This window comes from Camelina sativa, chromosome 6 (assembly GCF_000633955.1).
Source record: "Camelina sativa cultivar DH55 chromosome 6, Cs, whole genome shotgun sequence".
NCBI lineage: Eukaryota > Viridiplantae > Streptophyta > Magnoliopsida > Brassicales > Brassicaceae > Camelina > Camelina sativa.
Window position 1 is genome coordinate 19740403 of NC_025690.1, and position 20395 is coordinate 19760797.

The 20395-nt window shown below is 35.1% G+C and overlaps 5 protein-coding genes and 1 pseudogene across 5 annotated transcripts; 3 read left to right on the forward strand and 3 right to left on the reverse strand.

The window, feature by feature from the left end:
• Positions 4388-7666, forward strand: LOC104792420 (nucleolin-like). Its single transcript, XM_010518562.2, has 3 exons — positions 4388-5324; positions 6829-7030; positions 7145-7666. Exons 1-3 carry the CDS (start codon positions 4641-4643, stop codon positions 7606-7608), a joined length of 1350 nt encoding a protein of 449 aa, XP_010516864.1. The 5' UTR covers positions 4388-4640; the 3' UTR covers positions 7609-7666.
• On the forward strand, positions 8816-10308 carry LOC104792421 (UPF0481 protein At3g47200-like). Its single transcript, XM_010518563.1, has one exon. It carries the CDS (start codon positions 8931-8933, stop codon positions 10284-10286), a length of 1356 nt encoding a protein of 451 aa, XP_010516865.1. The 5' UTR covers positions 8816-8930; the 3' UTR covers positions 10287-10308.
• On the forward strand, positions 11668-11926 carry LOC109133455 (annotated as a pseudogene).
• Positions 13245-14093, reverse strand: LOC104792422 (ethylene-responsive transcription factor ERF024-like). The gene has a single exon (XM_010518565.1). The coding sequence runs from the start codon at positions 14060-14062 to the stop codon at positions 13502-13504; it is 561 nt and encodes a 186-aa protein (XP_010516867.1). The 5' UTR covers positions 14063-14093; the 3' UTR covers positions 13245-13501.
• LOC104792423 (fructose-bisphosphate aldolase 6, cytosolic) lies at positions 15996-17653 on the reverse strand. Its single transcript, XM_010518566.1, has 3 exons — positions 17542-17653; positions 17071-17298; positions 15996-16986 (listed from the first exon to the last, which is right to left on the reverse strand). The coding sequence occupies exons 1-3, from the start codon at positions 17567-17569 to the stop codon at positions 16166-16168; spliced, it is 1077 nt and encodes a 358-aa protein (XP_010516868.1). The 5' UTR covers positions 17570-17653; the 3' UTR covers positions 15996-16165.
• LOC104792424 lies at positions 18634-20319 on the reverse strand. Its single transcript, XM_010518567.2, has one exon. The coding sequence runs from the start codon at positions 19840-19842 to the stop codon at positions 18853-18855; it is 990 nt and encodes a 329-aa protein (XP_010516869.1). The 5' UTR covers positions 19843-20319; the 3' UTR covers positions 18634-18852.

The following is a 20395-nucleotide window of genomic DNA, read 5'->3' on the forward strand; positions in this document are numbered from 1 at the left end:
TGAACTATTTTTATGCATTATTGCAGAATTTTGAAGTAAGTCACATGTTCGTCGCTTCATATTTAGCAACCTACGTGATGAAATGATTAGCATTTTTGGTTTAAATCACAAAATTTAAGGCTTCACGTCCATATTCTCACACTCTTTTGTTGAAATTCAAAAATTTAAACTTAATTTTATGTGGGCACGCTATCTAAGATCGAAGTATGGATTTGTTTTACATCGATTTAGGCCACGTACACCACCCACTCTCGCAACGTACGTACCTTAGCCATTAGGATTCTAAACAAGTCTCATGACCTTATGCTTTGTCTGCCTCTAATTTATTGACAATTTGGCTGCTACGTTAATGGCAATTCTCTCTTCCATACCAATTTTTTCACTGATTGTTTTTGCGCTGTCACTTCGAACATTTCTATTATTATTTGACGAACAAAAAAACAGAAAAACATTTACGAAGTGATCCATACTTCTATTTCTGTGCATTAGGTTTTTAAAGATGTCATAATTATTTGAATTATGGACGAAATTAAACATTAAAGATGTGTCTGTATGTTTAACAATGTTTTATGTATATATGGACTAGCAAATAAATCAAACTGTAGAAGTCTTTTTGGACGTTATAATTCGATCGACACCAATTTGAACAATGAATAAGAAAATAATGAATTTTTGTTTAATTAGACCACCTTTAGAAAATAACATTAGGACAACTATAGAACAAAGTTAATTAAGTACACGAACAAGCTTAAAGCCTTAAGCAATGATGAGAGAACAATCAAAATTATAGTAGGACTGCAGTTCAAGTACACGTACAGTAGCTATTAACAGTAACCAACATAAGTGGGTTTCCAAATATTTTCAAAATAAAGTTGATTTCTCAAATGGGAGCCATATACATTTATAGAAAGTACTTGTACATTTATTTTATATCCACTTACATATTTAATAAAGACCCAGTCGTATTATTTTATTTTGTGTAAATAAAAAGAAACAGTAAGGCGCGATTTGCGTTAAAAAAAAAAAATCAAAGTAGTATCACGCACATAAACCTGCATTTGTATATATATATATTTCTTTTGTCAATGTCTCATTTTTTCAGTAAATAATTTACGTTGATGTCAAAAAAAACAAAAAAAAAAATTTACGTATGTGTGCATTAAACAAAAACGTTCCAAACAATGAGCATTAACTCATATAATGTTCGAACTATTCTCTCTTTTTTCGTTCAAACGTCCGAACTATTCATATAATGTACTTTTCACTCCAAATTTATGAGTAAACTTTTTAGTTTTACTGTATACGTAAAATTGCAATCAACTCTTTTTCAAATTTCAATTATAGTATAAGGTTTTTTGTCTTGCAACATTTTTATAAGTACATACATAAATAAAATCCGTCGGCATGCATATTCATAAATTGACATTTCATGGTACAAATAGGGATATTTTAATTCATTGGTCGATTACAAAGTTTGTCCTAACAATAAAACTGGTTAAAAAAAACAAAAACATAGTACATATTACGGTGTCGTTTTACGTTCCACGCGTTCAGCAAAATCTTTTGTCTTCTGCATGAAAAAAAAAGAAAGAAAGAGAGATCATAGATTTCGCTAATAAACAAATAATTAATCAGAATAATCAGCTGCTATTCTAACTAATACTACAGCTTTAGTTAATCTTAAATCTTGTTCGTTTTTTATATGTAAAGTAGATTAGGTTAAGTATTAAATCTTACTAGACAGTGGGGAATCCAAGAACAAACAGTGTCTCGACATGTTGCTTTCCTTCCATAATTGTTTATTAATACAGTATAGTACTATTTGAAATTAATTATTTTCTATATATAAGTGGTGATAATTAGTGGACTTCGCTTTTTATGAAAAGGTAAGTATATATTTATAGTGAGACAACAAGAACAATATAAAAAAAAACAATCTACTTATTATTAAATCACAGATTTGTCAATAATTGAAAAATAGGTATGAGTGCATGAACATATTAAAACTAAATTATATACTATAAGATATCAGTAATTCCACAATCTCTCTTTAACTCAATTTTTCAAAAATGAAGCCAAAACTAAACAATAAACTAACCGTAGTGCCACATGAAATTATATAAGGTCGGACCATAGTAAAAAATATCCACTATATAAAGTCCACAGATGCTGTGAATTTAATTAAAGGGCAAGTACCCAGCTGTAAAGCCTACAACTTTTCTTTCTCATTTATGGTGCGAACCCTTTTATTGTCCTGCCCAATGCATTTTTCTAATAGTGAGTATTTAATATTTTCTTCGTTTTTGTATAATTTCAATTTCAAGGAGAAGATAATTCGATTCGATGCATATTAGTATTACTTTGTGTTATATATTTCACGTGTGGACATTATACGTTAGTAGTGGAGTATATAACCGTGTGTACGTAGGACAAATCAGTCGTTGGATTAGTAGTTGCCAACAGTTGCCTTAACAAAAATAAATTGGTATTTTAGTCGTTCCTTTGTGTTTTTGTTAGGGTCAAGATAATATACTAAATTTGTGATACTAATCATAGATATATTACGACAAAAATACGGACCTGTTCAGTAGTCCAAAATTATATATATAAAGCCGAAACAGATAATTAATGTCCTATTTTTCTCATCATTATCAGATCTTTTTAATAAAAATAGAAATCATCACTTTGTGATATACAATTGATTTGTCATAATTTATAGGTATGATTGCTTTCTTGATTTCAACATAGTCAGATACTATTTATTTTCCGAATTTGTAAGTCAATAGTATTGTTATTTGGGATTTCTTAATATAATTAACGATAGATTTCGTGATATGCCCGGTAATGTTAAATGTAGAACATGGGATGTTTTGTTTTACATAATTGTCAATCACTAAAATCAGATATTCAGATTAGGAGTTACGTCAAGTGCCAATCTGATTGTTATCACCAAAATCGTATCTTATTGCTTTCAAAACCAATTAACGTCAGTCCATTTATATATAGAAAAAACAAAGTATTTAATTAAACTGTCCAGTCCATTTCACTAAGCACTTTCATAAAACCAAACTTTAGCAGTCTACTGACTACTTTCATAAACGTTTGTTTCCACTATACTCTAGTAGACCAATTCTCGTACCAAAGTCGTATTGAATATTTTCTGTGTTCAGTGTTTTTTTTAAACTATGTACAATTCTGATAGGCCATAAATATTTTCGAACTATAGTCACACTTAAATTTAATATATTTAGCTTCATAGTTAAGAAAATCACTGAAATTAATTTCAGTATATAAAAAAGAAAGTACAGAATATAAAATTATAGTTACCACATTTTTTTTTGATTTAGTAGCAAACAGTGCTGCTAAAAAGGGGTAAACTGACAAAATAACATGGTAAAATATAGAGAAAAAAAAAATAGAAGTTTTTAAAAACTGTATACGTTCCACTGATATCTTTTCTCGTTGCTACTTTGAATCTGAACAATATTTTTGGTTTCTGAATCTATGTTTACTTGTCTTCAAACATTATGACTCACATATCGATACTAGATACTACGTAACTTCAAGCAAGGACACATGGAAATTTAGGAGTTAACACATGCAAAACTAGCACCCTCAATTTTTTGTCCGCCTACGATATATAGCTGGGACCGAACATACATGAATCCGTTTTTTTTTTTTTTGACAATTCATGAATCCGTTTTTATCCAGTCCAATTATGATTTCGAAGATCGTTAATCATCCCTCAACAAGAATTGTCATATTACGAATCGTCATCGTACAAAGGGTGAGTAACACATTAATCATCCCTCAACAAGAATTGTCATATTACCCATTGTTTACAAAGGCTCGGTTTAACTTCACTGAATTTTACTCTAATTATAATTCCAACGGTAGCAGTAATTAAGATTTGTTAATTAAAACTAAGTTTACTAGCTCGACAAACGTTATACACATGAATGACTTGTAGTAATAATGGTAGTCCATTTGATTTTCCCTCATAACCGTACCACACAGTAAGGTTGTTTCATGTGGAAATTATTGTGCGTTACATAAATGGAGTTCGTGAGCCCATAAAAGTTCAGGTGAAATTACTTCTCATGAATCGAGTTTTACACAACCCGGTGAAAATAAGGGAAATGGATAAATATTATACACACTAACACACACACACACGGCTACAAAAAGACTCTTTAAATTTCACACGTTAACTCTACTTTTTCAGGAGTGTTTGAGGCCCACTCTGATACAATAATATGTCAACTAAACTTTCTTTTAACAAACAAAATTACCGTTGCATAAGACACGTGCCAATTATAATTTCGATATGAAGAAAGAAAGAATACATAAGACGAAAACTTTTATTTTTTTTTTCTTTTTATTTTTCAAGATGCTAGGAAGTAGCCAAATCCAAAGCATTGACTCTTTTATCCAATGTCTCACCCTTTGTCTTCAACTGTTCTTTCATCCTTCACCCACAATCTCTTCTCTCTCTCTTCTATTTCTCTCTCTCTTTCTATTTCTCTCTCCTTATAAGAAAAGAGCAAAAAGCTTCCTTCGTTTCACTATTTCTCCATGATTCTGAATTCCACAGAGAGAGAGAGAGAGACATTACTAAAAGCTAAGTAAACTTTTCTGCCATGGCTGAGAAGAAGAAGCATTTACATGAGCTTCTTGAAGATGACCAAGAGCCTTTTCATCTCAACCATTACATCTCTGAACTCCGTTCTCAGATGGGTTGCTCCGATTTGCGTGTCAAGAAGCGAAAGTCCGACAACAACGTCGCCACGTTTCCTCCTCCTGGTTTGTTCTCCTGCGAGAGTTCTTGTTTCTTCGCCGCTCATAAATCTCCAGACCCAAGAAAGTCTCCACTCTTTGAGCTCCGCTCTCCGGGTAAGAAAAAGACACGTGACGGTCGTGTTTTCCTCCAGATTCCGGCTAGAACCGCCGCAATTCTCTTGGATGCAGCGGCTAGGATTCAGAAGCAGCAGTCGGAGAAGGCTAAGACGACCAACAAAGCTCGGACCAGAGGAAACGGGTTTGGTATGTTCGGGTCCGTCTTGAAGCTGCTAACAAACCGTAAACTAAAACCACGTTTGGATAACGCTGATGAAAACGCGATTTCTTTAGAACGCGGGTCGGAACCAACGAGTAGTAGTAGTAGTAGTAGTGGCAGCCGGAGAGAGCGTTTTGTGGAGATTGGTGATAAGTGCTTTTGTGACAGCCCTTTTCACTTCGTTCTTCAAACAAGTCCTTCTTCCTCCGGTCACCGGACTCCTCACTTCACATCGACGGCTACTTCTCCGGCGCGACGCAGTACAGAGGTTTGTCTCCATCTCTCTATTCTTAATAAAATCTTTACCCAATATGGACAATTATGTAGTCTAAATTTTATATCAGAACTGAACTGAGATGTCCAAATTTTATAAAAGAAAAAAAAAACACTAATAATTTAAAATTCGAAATGATAAAACCATAACTCTTAAAATTTAGTACATGTTAATGGTGATTTTTTGTTGTTTCTCTAAAATTTTGGAAGATATAACCTATTTATGATATTTTTTTTTCTGTTTCTCAGTTATTCCTATATAAATCCACTATTTAAAATTCCATAATTAAAATAAATTACTAGACAGTAAAAAAATAAAAAGTTAAAAAACATTCTATGGAAAACCTGAAAAAACATCTTCTGATTAGAGCAGAGACACATGGCCGGCTGATAATTGTCTCTGTATCACTGTATGATATGACTGAATCATGAAAGTTTTTTCAGGAAGTACGGTAAATATGTTTTTTACTCTAGAACGACGCATATGCCCTTAATTTCGAATCAACACCAATCGTCGAGCTTGGTTATGGTGGGGGTGTTTATGGCATTTACATACCTGTGGTCAACACTCCCCACTATGACGATTATTGCGTCTCTCAAGCTAGACTTGAAAGTTTTCAAACCAATTAAAATTAGTATCTGCCAAATTATCAGAACTCTACCTTTGAATTCAGTGGGTTAAGTCTTAAATGTAGACCAAACCTTTTGTAATTATTGGCTACAAACTCTTAGAATGTGTCATTAACTTTTGTCAAAAAGTTGGGATCTTTTTTGGGGAAGTATTAAATTGTATGTTTACAAAATTCAAAAGTTAAATTTTACCTTTTCCATTTCTTGTGGTTTTAGTTTGTTTTTTTTTTGNGACTGAATCAGGAAAGTTTTTTCAGGAAGTACGGTAAATATGTTTTTTACTCTAGAACAACGCATATGCCCTTATTTTCGAATGAACACCAATCGTCGAGCTTGGTTATGGTGGGGGTGTTTATGGCATTTACATTCCTGCGGTCAACACTCCCCACTGTGACGATTATTGCGTCTCTCAATCTAGACTTGAAAGTTTTCAAACCAATTAAAATTAGTTACTGCCAAATTATCAGAACTCTATCTTTGAATTCAGTGGGTTAAGTCTTAAATGTAGACCAAACCTTGTGTAATTATTGGCTACAAACTCTTAGAATGTCATTAACTTTTGTGAAAAAGTTGGGATCTTTTTTTGGGGAAGAATTAAATTGTATGTTTACAAAATTCAAAAGTTAAATTTTACCTTTTCAATTTCTTGTGGTTTTAGTTCGTTTTTTTTTCCTTTTTTTTTAAATGCATAGTAAAAAAAAAACCTAAAATATTGATATAGGTAACATGGAGAAACCCTTAATAGGTACGTAAAATAGTGCGATAAGGATATAAATTTGAAATAGCTAAAAATAGTTGTGATCCAGCGTCAGAAATAGTAAGAGACAAAAAATGTTGAAACCAAAAGTGTGTTAAATGAGTTGTAACAGGACGAAGATAGCGATGAGACAGAGAGCTTAGAGAAAGTGAGAGGACAAGAAGAAGAAGATAAAGAAGAGGAAGACAAGGAACAATGTAGCCCTGTCTCTGTACTTGACCCTCTTGAGGAGGAGGAGGAAGAGGAGGACGAGGACCACCAACACGAGCCTGACCATCACAATCTCCTCCCGTGCAGCTTTGAAGTTGTACAACGTGAGTATCCAATCTTCCATCACATCACATGGGCTAGTGGAATTGAAAGGCATAGCTTGAGAATGGTCCCCATATCGTATTAAGGGTTTTAAATGTTGTGTTTTGACTGAACAGGGGCTAAATGGCGGCTACTTAAGAAGCTTCGTAGATTCGAGAAGTTAGCGGGGCTGGATCCGGTAGAGCTCGAAGGGAAGATGTCGGAAGAAGAAGAGGACGAAGAAGAGGAAGAGTATGAGGAGAGCGAGGAAGACGATAACATAAGGATTTACGATTCAGATGAAGAATATGAGGACGTAGATGAAGCAATGACACGAGAGAGCCGATGCGCAGAAGAGGAGAGGAGTAAGAAGAAGAATGATGAGAGGCAGAAGAAATGGAGGATGATGAACGCATGGAAGATAGGGTTGGGAGTAGAGGAGGATGTGGACGTGGTGGTGCGGAAAGATATGAGAGAGGAGACCAGAGAATGGACACAACACGGTGGAGAAGTGGAAGAGGCTGTGTCCGATCTCGAGCTCTCTATTTTCTTATTTTTGATTGATGAATTTTCTCACGAACTTGTCTCTTCTTCTCCATGAACAAATAATGAATTTTGGTTAGAGCAAGAAAATTAGTAAATTTTTAGAATTAGATATTTCTGACTTGATAAACCGAATTAACCTCTAACGTTAATCCAGGTTTTTTCTTATCACTACTCATAAGTCATAAACGCTTCTAAAAACATCACAACGTTAATCTCTCCTCATACACCACATCTTCTATGGTACAAATCTTTAGTTGAATGTTCTTTAAAGAATAACTCTTTTTTTTGGTTAACGGTTTTATTTTTAGATAACTAGTTATTCAAGAAAGTATAACTAATCTGTATATTTGGGAAACATTCATTGTTTAGCATATATGAACTTTCTGTTTGGTTATATCAGTTTTGAATTAAAACCGGTATATGGTTGTTCCAGGAGGAGTTTTGAGTCAGCCTCAGCAGCGTAGCTGACGTTCTCATAATCGAATCCACTCTGGCATTCTCATAATTGCAGGCCCAATAAGAAAAAATTAGTAGTACTTGAAGAAACAACAAAATTAGAACTAGATTTTTTTAAGGTATTAGTTTTAAAATGACAGAAATAAGGACCCATTTGTCATAGTAGGTGTTAAAGGACCATATACTATTTGAAATGAGATGCTTAATAGTATGACATATAGACCCAAGTTTTAAGGTTGCAAAATCATTGCCTACCCTGATGTTTTTTTGGATTATTTAAATATACTTGCGTTTATCGGATTGATACTATGTCGAGGTGTATGCTGTGCGATTCGTATGTTAAAATTCTCATATCATGATTTTTGTTTTTGAATTATGATTTCAGGGTCAGGGTCGGCCGGTCGGTTTCGGACTGGCATTTAAGAATAAGAAATTAGACTCACACCAAAAATTTTAGGCTTCTCTCGGGTTCGGAGTCTCGGACATGGATGGTCCGATTAATTGACACCTACGTGATACCAACCAATTTTTTTTTTTTTGGACCAACCAATATTTTTCTAAAATTTTATACAACTTTTAGATTGTTAACTTGAAATCTTATGAACGAGCGTATATATAACTCTAAAAATAAAATAATAACAATCACTACTAATGCTTCATAGGAATATCGGAGGATCATGGAAGGACCAAGTCATTTAGCCATCATGAGTACCAACTTCCACTAAAAAAATGAAAATCTCTTAAACTAAATATATGAAACATATCATCAACCGGAGAATGGACCAATCTCCATTATGTGACGACTAAGTGGACCAGCAAAAGAAAAATACCAATCATAAAGACTAGTTTAGTTACAAAACTACCCCTTCACTTGGTTTATAGAATATAGAGATCATTTTCATCAATTTCACACCAATAAAAATGGTGGACGCAGGGGAGCAACCGCCTTCTGCCTCCGTACCTAATGAGGGAGAAAGCCTCCTCAAGATCCGCATTGAGAGGATGCATAAGAAGCTGAAGGAGCCACCGCGGTTGCTTAGCTCGGCCGCGGGAAAACCAACTTGCTCCATCTTCCGAGTACCTCAGAGCATGATTGACTGTAACGGAAGATGTTATGAGCCGCGAGTGGTCTCGGTCGGACCGTACCACCGTGGAAAAATGCACCTCAAAATGATTGAAGAACACAAATGGCGTTACCTAAACGTTCTTCTCACGCGAACCCAAAACCGAACTCTAGAGGATTACATGAAGAGCGTGAAAAGCGTTGAGAAAGAGGCTAGAGAGTGTTACTCCGAGTCAATCCACATGGATTCAGACGAGTTCAACGAGATGATGGTTCTCGACGGTTGCTTTATTCTTGAGCTGTTTCGTAAAGTTAGCAATCTTGTTCCTTTCGAACCAAACGATCCACTTGTGTCCATGGCTTGGGTTCTTCCTTTCTTCTACAGAGATTTTCTTCGTCTTGAGAATCAAATCCCTTTCTTCGTTCTTGAAACTTTGTTCAATCTCACAAAAGGAGATAACGAAGAAGAGACCAACACTTCTTTACCATCTCTAGCGTTTGCCTTCTTCAACAACACGATGCACAGAACAGACGAAGATCTCGCCAGGTTCAAAGAGCTAAGAGCCAAACACCTCCTCGACCTCGTTCGGTCAAGCCTCATCCCGGAGAGTGGACTTCACGCGCCGCCGGTAACGAATCAAGGGAAGGAGAAGATGCCGTCCCACATCATCCACAACATCTCGAAGCTCCGGAGAGCCGGGATCAAACTCCGGGAGCTGAAAGACGCAGAGAGCTTCTTAGTGGTGAGATTCAGGCACGGAACGATCGAGATGCCGACGATCACCATCGATGACTTCATGAGTAGTTTCTTAGAGAACTGCGTGGCCTACGAGCAGTGCCACGCGTCGTGCTCGATGCATTTCACGACATACGCGACGCTTCTAGACTGTCTGATGAACAGTTACAAGGACGTTGAGTATCTATGCGACCAAAACATCATAGAGAACTATTTCGGAACAGACATAGAGATCGCGGAATTTGTGAACAGTCTAGGCAAAGACGTGGCGTTCGATATAACACAGTGTTACCTCAAAGACTTGTTTGAAGAAGTGAATGAGTATTACAAGAGTGGTTGGCACGTGACGTGGGCTAGTTTCAAATTCACTTACTTTAGCTCTCCTTGGTCTTTTGCCTCGGCTCTTGCTGCTTTTGTTCTTTTGGTCTTGTCCGTTATTCAGACTATATACACTGTTTTTCAGGCCTATCAAAAATAAAATCAAAATTTCATTATATACAGTAGAATATGTATAAATTAATATTCGTTAAATTAATAATCTATATAAATTAATAAATTTATTCGGTCCCAAGTTGAGACTAATGTAATTTTGGACATAATTCGATAATAAGATAATATTTTTTTTGGAAATCCTTTGTAAATATATGGTCCCATCAATAATATAAATTAATAATTATATAAAATTATCTAAATATATGTATATATATACACATTAATTTTTATTAGAGCTCATTTTTAATATTTTTTACTTTATAAAAATCTTTGAGTACTATCTTCAAAACATTATAATTGCTATTTTCATTTTAATTGGATTTATAAAATATTAATTATACCGATTAAATTTTATTTTTAAACTTTTTTACCAAATTAGGAATTTCTCTTTATAAATTAATAATTATTAATTTAACAATTATGTTGGTGTAATTACTTGGATGAAGTAAATGCAATTAGTGAGAATTCTAGTATTTAAATCCTACTTCTATTATTGAGCATATATGATAATGTGTTTTTGGGATTAGTTGTCCAAACATGCATCTATAATATGTATGAGTTAATAAATGGTGTGGAGATGGATGATAATAAAATAAAAAGAATAATGACAACTATTCCATAATTAAATAAAGGTTGTATTATTAGCAAAAATACGAGAAAGGTTGACGGTAGGAATTGGTCATGTCCAAGATCCTCAATGTTTCAGTCCACGTATAACAACAGCTCAGGCTTCATAATCACAATAGTAAGACCTGGAGACTTTTGGTAATTTCCTGGAACTAACTTAATAACATTTGACATGTAATTTATTCTAGTAGTGTACATGTGGAAGGTTTGACCAAATTTGGTACTTTTAAATAGTTAGTGCATGCAAAAATATATTGAATAGTTGTGCTTCTAGATACTTTGGTACGTACGGAACCTTAAAGGTAAAAGGTAAACCTATATATCTACCATGAATGTCGTGAATGCCCCCTATGTTTTTAACGGTAAACTATTGTTTACACACGAAGTAATTTATTTTTAATATCTATACAAAAATCAAACGTGTAAAGGTGTGGAATACACAAGAGTACGATTACTGAAGACTTTCCTTACGGCTCTCGAAATAGCTACGTTTGATGGTTCCTCTTTACCAAGTCTCTCGAAGAAGATTCGGTCGCAATCTCTTCTTCGTCAAACAATGTCTTAACTTAAGCAAACCCCAATGCATATATAAACACATAAACACACAATTCCAATATATACATATTTCAATCAACATATAAACACACAATACAATATACTTTTGATATTTTCCTTCTTAACATATATCGTTTCCAAGATCATCATTTTGTGAATCATTCTCGATTTATACGAACACAATAATGAGTGGTAAATCATCTGTCACTAAATATAGCAGGCCAGACGAAAATAAAAAAACTGATAGATTATACTGGGATGCTTCGAGATCACAAACTTTCTAAGCTTGAGAGGGGCATTGATATTCACACTACGCGTTCCCGAGGGGGCAGTCTAGTCGAAGAGGTTATAGAGAAGCTTGAGAGATTCAAAGTACGTACGGTTAACATCTTGGTGGGAGGAGATGATGAAGAACAGAAGAAATAAAACAAATCAAATGTTTGAATTCATTCATTCTTAACGAACAAGACTTTTACTACTTATTCGTTGCTCTTCATTTTTCTTGTGCAGCTATTTTAATGTAAAATAGTGTTTTAACGGGTCTGTCCTGGGACTACATGGGTTTATTATAGTTTCAAGAAGCCCAAATAGTTCAAATATGTTTAGACTTTCGTATTATGTATGCATCAATATTTTCCATGCATATCAAAGAACTCTAAATTTTTCAGGAGTTTTTTTTTTTTCTTTTTTTTTTTTTTTTTTTTTTTTTTTTTTTTTTTTTTTTTTTACGTTTAAAGAAGCTATTTGTTTTTGAACATATGCATTTATTTTTGATGTAAAAATTCAGATGGACTGCGTTCCTTTCAAGCCAATAAATGTTTTAATTTTATTTTAAGCAGAATGCAATATTAATTTATAATATTTTTGTAAATTCTAAGCCAATAATTTTTTATTTTGTTTGCGTTTTCTCATTTACAACTTCCAGATAATATTCAATTAAATTCAAAAATGTCACGTCATCTTTGGGACCATGACCATTTAAAACGGATGAAAATAAAATTTCATGAGTAGTAAGTAGATCATATTAAAAGGTAAAATATACATTTAAAAATCAGCAAGCTTATGATTCGATTAAGACTCGTATCCAAATCATCTTGTGTTTTCCTCACCAAACTAATTTAGCTCCTCAAGTATTTGTAAGACTGTTTGCAAAAAATTTATATTATCGCTATTGCTATTCTTTTATACACTACTACGTTTATTTTTTTCATCAAACTTTCTCTGCCGGCCGAATTTCAAACTATATATCGATCCTTCAACTACTATATCCTGAGATATATAGAGAATATGGTGGTCAAATATATGTTACATGTAAAGATATATATATATATATGTTACATGTAAATATATATACATATATATACATATATATATATATACATGTTACATGTAGAAACATGTAGAACTATTTCATGACATTAACCTCTATGTGTTATAATAAAAATTAGTTATATCAATAATTGTTTAAGAACAAGCCTTATGAAATTTTATCCATCTATAAAAATAAAAGAGTATCAGCCAAGATCGTAAGATGATTTAAAGACAAACACCTTAATCTTACGGTCTTAATATTACGGTCTTAACGGGGCCTAACAATTTTTTAAAAAGATATTTAATTATATATATATATATATATTTAATTTTATATATATATATATATATCTATATATATATATATCAATCCTAAAAGGAAAAATCGGATTCAGAATTTTACACGGCGGTGACGCCCAAAATAATGAGAAAAGAACATGACAAAAAAAAACAAGAAGTAAGACGCGACGGGTCTGAAGGGATCGCGTAAAATGGTCACAACAAGCGGTGAACCCGCCACAAACAGACCTCATGGCCAACCCGTTGAAAACACCCTACGGTGACAGGAACCCGCCCCAAGGCCCAAACGGCCTAACCATGCATGCGATGCATCACTAGACACCATTTTCTTTATTTCATACATACACATATATATAAACACATAGAATCACATACTTATATATATTATATGGTTAAATTGTTTAGTTATCAAGGAAAGTTCCACAAGTAATCGTCGCCTCCAGTGAAACCATCAACGTCGTAGTAAGCAGCATCAAAGGCAGAAGGACGAGGTGGGCTGAGAAGCATTCCTTCAGCCATATTCATGAGCACATTAGGCATGTCAAATACCAAATCATCGTCCATGAATTCATTCATATTTGTACTGTCATTATAACTATCATTCACGTGGGCCACACCGCTTGTTTGGCTGTTATTATTGGCCATAACAATCGCATCCCTAGCAGCACCAAAAGCAGCTGCGGCTGAAGCGGCTGCTGCTTGGATGTCTCCTGGAGACATGGAGGCTGGGACAGGCAAAGAGGAAACCGAGTTTGGGAAGTTGAGCTCAGCTTGAGTGCCTTTGAGGGCTAGAGCTGCCACGTCATAGGCTATTGCCGCCATCTCGGGAGTGGAGAATGTTCCTAACCAGATACGGTTAGGTTTTCTTGGCTCACGGATCTCAGAAACCCATTTGTCTGAGTTCCTTCGTTGTCTCACTCCCCTGTACATAGGGTGGCGGCCACCATTGTCCTTGGAGGTTCCTTGCATATTGATAATGAGAATTAGGGGTTTGAGGAGGGACGAGTGATGAGTTTGATGATGGAGTGGAGGAGGAAGAAGCCATTTTATATGGGGCAGTTAAGTTAGTTTGAAGAGTGAAGTAGTAGTGAAGAGTGAAGAGTGAAGAAAGTGCAAACCAGTTAGGAATGAAGAGAATACGGTTTGGGAGGGATTGATCACAGCTTGGAGATGATGAAGTTAAAGCTGTAAAGACAGCTTTTTAATTGCTCCTCTTGTTGGATATAGCGTTTTTTTGGGTGGTGGCCAATTAAGTCGCAAATGTATATATGTTTTCTGTCTAAAAGTGGTCGTTTTCGCCTATCACAGGTTCATGAATATACATGTTTCCTCTTGATCTTGACATCACTTTATTGAAAACACTTTCATTTAAGATATTAGCCTCTTAATTTGTGTGATTTACATATAGTGAAACTAAACTGTACAACTCATATATATATGTACAAGTATTCATCTATGTATATAGCTATATAATTATATTATATATACTCAATATCAATGGCATGATCAGGCTTTAATGTATTTATCAACATATTTCCTATATAGTGCTTACTTTGGGGTTAATGGTTATTTCTCAACAGAAATAAATATAGAGTTGACTTGCTGCTGAAGGATATTTATATAATAATCACATCCAAAAGTGTCTCAAGAATAACTTAGTGTGTGAATATTGCTGTTTGGGTCAATTTCGTTGAGGTTTAGCACTCCACTAAACATTAATATATTGTTAAAATAGTTTTTTTTTTCTCACTAAAACTTGTCAAATCGATTAAGGTAAGAACTCCATTTCACAATCTCAATATACCGTGTTCTACCAAACAAAAAAATCTCGAAATTTATACCGTGGAAATTTTGTTCCCATCAATGATCAACCATATCAAAAATTTCACCTAATTAAATCAAAATTTCTCTATCACGTACACTATTATAGTGGTTTATGCCGGCTGTCGGATAACACCTATGTGGAATTTTACGACATCCGAGTCGATATATAGGTTGAACACCGATACTTTTGATGATACATGCAAATGCCAATTAAACATTTCTAATGATGTCATTTAACAATTAGGCCTGTAACTATTGGTCCGAGACTCCGAGTAAGTGTTATGAATATAGAATTTAGAGATGTCAATCTAGCTGCCTATTTCGAAAACAGTTCAATCTGACTCGGGCTCTAGTCGACCATTGAGTTATCTTTGGTTAGTCAACCATTTATTATAACTGGAAAGGTAATAAAAGTATGAAAAAAATAATGATCCTCCGTTTAATATTAAGAAACCCATAGATATGGACCTTAATTATAGTAGAGGTTTAAAAGTTCATAAATAGTAGTTTACTAGAGACGTTATGGGAATTCAAGTCAATAAACACATTATGTCTTCGTATATCATTGTGTTGAAGTATTTCTTATCTTGTAATAAATTGTTCGCTTGTTAATTTGTTATGCTACAAAACTCGTGTTAAAGCATTTGGGTAAATTTTGAAGTAGTGGCCATATCAAAAGATTCCAATTTGCAACTTGCTCAGATATATTCAACTGATACAAAAAGACACAGAAGTTTGTGATTATTAAAGATAACATAATTTTAATACACAAGTGGTTTATAATTCAGATATTTTTATAAGTGGCATTCAGATTTTGATGTATAGTATTCAGAGAGATTAATATAGTAATACTTAAAAACAAAATTTATACTTGCTATATCATAATGATGAACATTGACATCAAAAATTCGTATAGTACTAGTTTATACTCATATATGAAAAAATGTATTACTGAAACTGTAGCAGAGACCTTGACATGTCATCTGCTTCTGATAGATATGTTATGTAGCTATGTCATATTTGAGTAGCAAATTTAGCCCGTAAAATTTGTTGTTATGTTTTAGCTTTAACAATTAGAAATCCCAACGAGACAATACCATTTTTATAAAGTTCCATAAGAAACGAAACAGAAACCACGGATAAAAGCTTAAGCGGGGTTCTTTTGTATCACTCTTCTAAACATAGGAAGCTAAGAGCAAGAACACTAACGATGATATGAAAATAACGATCCTTAAAAAGACTCTTTATTTAGTACTTGTAATCTTTAACGTGAAGGCTCTCCGCTGCACCTTCACCGAGCTTAGCATCACCTTTGTATGCACCAAGTGTGGCCTCAGAGTTAGCCTTGCACCTAACCAAGAACGCTTCTTGTGCCTTCTTCACATTCTCCTCTTTTCCTCCCCAAGTCTTCAATGTGCTCTGCTGCAACGCCCTTCCAAACGAAAAGGACAGAAACCAAGGCTTCTTAGTCTTCAACTGGTTCATGGCGTTAAGGTTCCTTGTGGCCTCTTCCTCGCTCTGTCCACCCGACAAGAACACAATAGCTGGCACCGCTGCTGGCACAGTCCTCTGAAGGGCACGGACAGTGTGCTCTGCGATCACCTCTGGTGCAACCTTGGCACTCTCTGATCCTGGAGTAACCATGTTTGGTTTCAAAAGTGTTCCTTCAAGCAAGACATGGTGATCACTCAGGGCCTTGTAGCAAGCCGCAAGAACACGCTCTGTCACTGCAGCACACTTGTGGATGTCATGAGACCCGTCAACAAGAATCTCAGGCTCCACAATGGGTACAAGACCGTTCTCTTGACAAATGACAGCGTACCTAGCCAATCCATAAGCGTTCTCATGGATAGCTAGCTCCGAGGGCTCATTCTGACCAATCTTAAGCACGGCACGCCACTTAGCAAAACGAGCACCAGCCTCGTAGTACTTCTTGCAACGCTCACCAAGACCATCAAGACCCTGTGTAGTAGTCTCACCATTGGTTCCAGCAAGCTCAACGGTACCCTTGTCAACCTTAATACCAGGCAAAACTCCTGCACTCTTCAACATCTCAACAAAAGGCGTACCTGCATCACAATCAAATCAAAAACACCAATTAAGCAAACCAATAACACAATAAGGGAAGACTAACAGATTCAGCATATGATTACCATTAGAGCTCTTCTGGTAGAGAGTTTCTTCAAAGAGGATAACACCACTGAGACAAGGAAGAGCTCCAGGAGTAGTGAAGAGAAGCTCACGAAGAGCACGTCTGTTGGATTCAACGTTCTCAACATTGATGCTAGCGAGACGTTTGCCAATGGTTCCAGTTGATTCATCTGCCGCAAGGATACCTTTCCCAGGTGTGCCGATGTAAGCAGCGTTAGCAATCAGCTCATCTGCAAACAGAGCCTCAAAAAACGTTAAACCCTAAAAGCCCTAAAAAAAACTCAAATCGGCAATTGTATATATCGTCCTGATGTTGCGTTAATCAGATAAGACTATCAAATTCTAAGCATGTGTAGATCTGACCTAGTTTTGCATAATACAAACCAAAAGCGAAGGATACAAGAACGGATGAGTCAATCAATAGAGCTCAGAATTGAGAAACAGAGTACACAGAGGGATGAAGAGTTAGTTACCGGCGAATTTGGTGGTGAAGCAAGACATGGTTGAAGAATTGAATCGATGAAGTTGAGGATGATGATGATGAGGATGGTGAGCTTATTATTATATAGGAGTGATGGTAATGGTAGCTTCCAGAAGAATGTTTTGGCCTCTTCTCCAAGGTAAAGCTTTTACTCCGGCTGTTGAATTGTTTTATTGTTTCTATGGGCGGTTTTTACCGCTTTACTTTTTTTTTTGTAAAACGCTTTTTATCAGTAACTTCTACGACATTCGTCTATTTAAAGTGTGACTTCAGCCTCACTAGGGCCCATTGGCCCAATACTATTTAGATAAGTAATTTCAGTTTTACGAAAAAATATTTTTAGAAAGTAGTGAAGATTTGACTTGCAGATCTTGGAAGAAACAAATTATAGTAGATTTTACTTGATAGATCTTGAAAAAAAAAAAGATTTGATTTGATATTATTTATGTGAGACCGCGAGTTGTCTGAAAATAAATCATCAAATTTGTTGAATTTATCATTTTTTTTCTTCTTTTTTAAAAAGTATTTTGAAGAATTTTAGTTTCTAGTGTTTATTCTGATTTTTATTTGTCTTGTTTAATCCCGTCTTTTTATTCCCTAGCTAGTTGCACTTTTTCCATTTTGTTTGTTAAAGTTTTTAATTTTTGTTTCCATGTTTGCTTTATATTTTTGTTCTTTTGGAAATATCGAAAAAGTCACTATCATCACTGTCATAATTTATCAAAATAGTTACGTATATTTATCTATATACATTCATCTTTATTTCACGGTTAAGAATATAAAATTACGTATAATTTAAGGCTATAAAATTTAGTTTTAATTGACGTGCTAGTGAAGGCAAAGCTTCGAATATGTCAAAATGAACCAATAGATTGTTCCTACCAAAAAAAAAATGAACCAATAGATTGTTCCTACCAAAAAAAAAAAATGAACCCATAGATTGTGACAATTCTATATGGTAGATCAGTCTTTTTCATATTTTTCGTTAACAAGAAAAAGGAAAATAGGAATTATTACATGTATGTATCACGTTAAATTTAAATGGAAAGATTCATGAGAATCTCGAGTCGTCGTCGCAAAGCAACAAAATAGCCAAACTAAAAAGTATCGACAATGTAAATTAGTTGTCGTTCGGGCATCGAATTGCGGAATTGGTATGGCAAATTCCCCCATTACGAAATAACATGGACAAGGGAAATCAAACTTTTCTAACACAAGAACTAAAAATTCAGACATCTCAAAAAAAAACTTTTATAATGTTTTGTTACGTTAAAATGTCTTTTTTTTTTTTTTTGGGTTGTGTTCACTTTTTAGAAGCACAAATGATAAGAGAAAACGAATGATTCTCATCTAATGATCCAACCTTCTTATTGTTGATCCTATTACTCTCTTCTTCATCTTCATCAATCCACAGTCTACTATCCAAACCACTCCTCCTCCTAAACATAAACACAGCACACGGAGGTGACGACGACGAACTCGAAGAAGAGGAAGACGAACTAGTCGAAGAAGACGTCGTCGCCGTTGTCTCTTTGTAGAACCAGTCGTGTAAATCCCACATCATATCTATAAGCATCCCATCGAAGAACATTGTTTGGTTCCCTCTAAAGTTCCATTTAAGCTTCTTCACCGCAAACACTTTCCTCTTATCCACGTAAACCGACATCGTTTCTGGACTATTCAGTTTCCATAAATACCCTTCTCCTCCGCTTCCTCCTCCTCCGCCGCATTGAATCTGAATCTCGTGTTTAGTTCCGACGTCGGAGAATTGAGCTTTCGTCGTGAGCCAACAAGTTCCAGAAAATCTCTCTGTTCTCGAGACACGCCATAACGACGACGACGACGACGGTGACGTTCCCTCTCTCCCGCGGTGGTCAACGTCACCAATCTTAAGGGTAATATCGGAATTAACAACGACGACGACGAAGAATCTCCCGGTAGGTTCAGGTCCGTTGTTGTTTCCGTGCTCTGCTTCAGATAGATCCCAAAAGATCTCGGCGTTGAGTGAACCGGAGGAAGAAGTAAGCTTTCTTGATCCTTTAGGTTTCCTAAGCGAAACAGAGTAAGACTTCGGCGGCGTTGAGATGACGACGGTGATGTTATCAGACCAGGTTAACGAAACAGAGACGGGTTTGTCGGAAGAAGGGAGATTGGATTTATAAGTGGTGGTAACCGTGTCTGGGATCGAAGGTGGTAATGTCGGAGATAGGTATGAGTGATTCGAAGGACCTGAACAGTATGTATCTGATACTTTAATGGCGTGTTCACTGTAACAAGCCGCGAGGCCTCTCATAGTTTTCCCGGGAAAGTTATAGAAAGAAAGAAACTTTAGAGAATCAAGAAGAAAGAAGAAAGATTTTAGGTTTTCGTGTTGGATGGTATTTATGGTAATCTGATGCTATACGTGTGAATAAAGAGATAGATAGATACTTACTTGAAGGGTTTAGAGATTAGGAACGGACGTGGAAGAAGAAAGACGTGACAGAGAGATTGTTTGTTTTTACCGGGAAACTAAAATAAAAAGATATAAAAAAAAAGTAAACCTGGTTGGGAATTTAAGTTTCTTGGTACGGAAGAGTTGCAGAGAAGAAATGGGAGAAGAAAGAAAGAGATGTGAAGAGTTGTTTCTTCTTCTTCTTTTGTCTTTTGGATATATGTGTTTTCTTTCAATCGGGCCATGTGAAGATGTCTCTCTTCTGACTTTTTAATTTTTTGTTGAGAGTTTCGTCTGGTCTGTTTTAATATTTGTTTTATGTGTATATGATTTTTGCTCCAGTTGAGTATAAAAATTAGAAAACAAATCCATCATTAAATGTAATTTAGATAGAAATATGTGTGGGGGGGGG